The sequence below is a fragment of the Bison bison genome, unplaced genomic scaffold (genome assembly GCF_000754665.1).
Source record: "Bison bison bison isolate TAMUID 2011002044 unplaced genomic scaffold, Bison_UMD1.0 scf7180017864040, whole genome shotgun sequence".
In the NCBI taxonomy this organism is placed as follows: Eukaryota; Metazoa; Chordata; class Mammalia; order Artiodactyla; family Bovidae; genus Bison; species Bison bison.
Window position 1 is genome coordinate 5,370,341 of NW_011494612.1, and position 1,513 is coordinate 5,371,853.

General features: G+C 56.6%; 1 protein-coding gene across 7 annotated transcripts in view; it reads right to left on the reverse strand.

Annotated features, from left to right (window-relative positions):
• Positions 1 to 1,513, reverse strand: part of TNIK (TRAF2 and NCK interacting kinase) — a 407,321-nt gene extending 405,808 nt beyond the window's left edge. For all 7 annotated transcript variants that reach the window (XM_010835247.1, XM_010835246.1, XM_010835244.1 and 4 more), the window contains exon 1: positions 1,139 to 1,513. In XM_010835247.1, the coding sequence (XP_010833549.1) occupies positions 1,139 to 1,195 (57 nt within the window). In that variant the 5' untranslated portion in view covers positions 1,196 to 1,513. The remainder of the gene's footprint in view (positions 1 to 1,138) is intronic.

Consider the following 1,513-nt stretch of genomic DNA (forward strand, 5'->3'; position numbering starts at 1 on the left):
AAGAGAGGAAAAAGCCCTTTTAAGATGGGTAGACAATCCTTCTCAGACCCCCGGTGCCGCTGCCACCCCCACCCCTCACCCCCTTCCCGGCAGGCAGCATCTAATTAATATGGCAAGAAAGCTCAGCCCCCTTCCCCGAAGGAGTGTGCTGGGATTGGGGGGTGGGGGTGGGGAGGCATCGAGGCGGCACTGGGATTCCTGGTATTCCGATCCCAAAACAACAGCAAAATGGATTCTCTATCAGTGATGTCTTAGTCAATACAATGAAACGGCGTCTGAGGCAATTCACGTGAGGGTAAATTAAACCAGGGGGGCTCGGGGCGGAGGGGGGAGGGGAGGGGCGGTGCTTTACAAAGGACTGACCACAGACACAAACACACACACACACACACACACACACACTCCCCCAGGAGTTCCGGTCTGATTGGGGAAAAGCAGAGCACAAACACATCCCTTTCACCTGCTTAAGTTCATCCATAAAACTGAAATGTCACAGCCACAAAGTCAGAAAGCACAGGCAGGGCTGAGTTAAAACCATAAATAAAGGTGAGTGGCAGACCGGCATTTCAGAGAGCGCTGAGAGGGAGTCCGGGCGCGAATAGCTGAAAAGGGGGAAGGGGAGGCAGTTGCCATCTACAAGACTGGCACAGCAAGAGCTGCCCCCGTAGAGCGGCAGGTTCGGCTTCGTGGAGCCAGCCAGGCTCACAATGTCCTCTTGCAGGCTGATGGAAATCGTGAGGCGCCAGTGCCTTTATTCACGCTGTTGTTATTCTTTTTACAGAAAAGGACAGTGGGGTCTAGAGCCTTGGCACCGCGGCTTATGCACACACACACACTCACATACTCGAGCCTTTCATTTAATGCTCTTACACCGGTCTAAGATGAAACTGGCATAAGCTCTAAGGGTTTTCGGGGGGAGGTCTGGCTCCCACCAAAGGAGGACACGTACCGCACAACCTCTGCGGTGGGGGCTAAGCCTAGAACACCTCGGCAGCCCTTGAATCAACACGAGAATCCAGGTTCCCTCGCGTGGCATTCGCCTGTCTCTGCCCACCAGCCCCAGCCCCAGTCCAAGCACCGAGCCCACTCACTCTGACCCAAAACACTGGAAAGAAATCAGAAAGCATGTTCCGCTCACCCTCAAAGCAGAGAGATCTATTTCATCCAAGCTGCGAGCCGGGGAGTCGCTCGCCATGTCGACTTCTTCGCGGGAGAGATGGACCAAAACCACCCCGAAGCTATTCCCTTGGAAATTCCACCTTGGTCTATTTCACTCGCGTCCTCATGCGGCTGTCGCGCCAGAGGCCCGGGGCCCAGCCTCCTCCGCCCACCCCGGCTCCCACAGCGCCAGATCGAGATCCTCCGAGCGTCGGTCCTCCGGGTCCGGGAGCCCAACCTGAGCGGATCTCCAAGCCCTGGAGCCGCGGTGCGTGTGGGCTGCGCGCCCTGATCGGCTAAGGGCGCTGGGGCTGCGTGGGTGTATTTAAATGGGACATGCTTCTTTGCTTGTGCG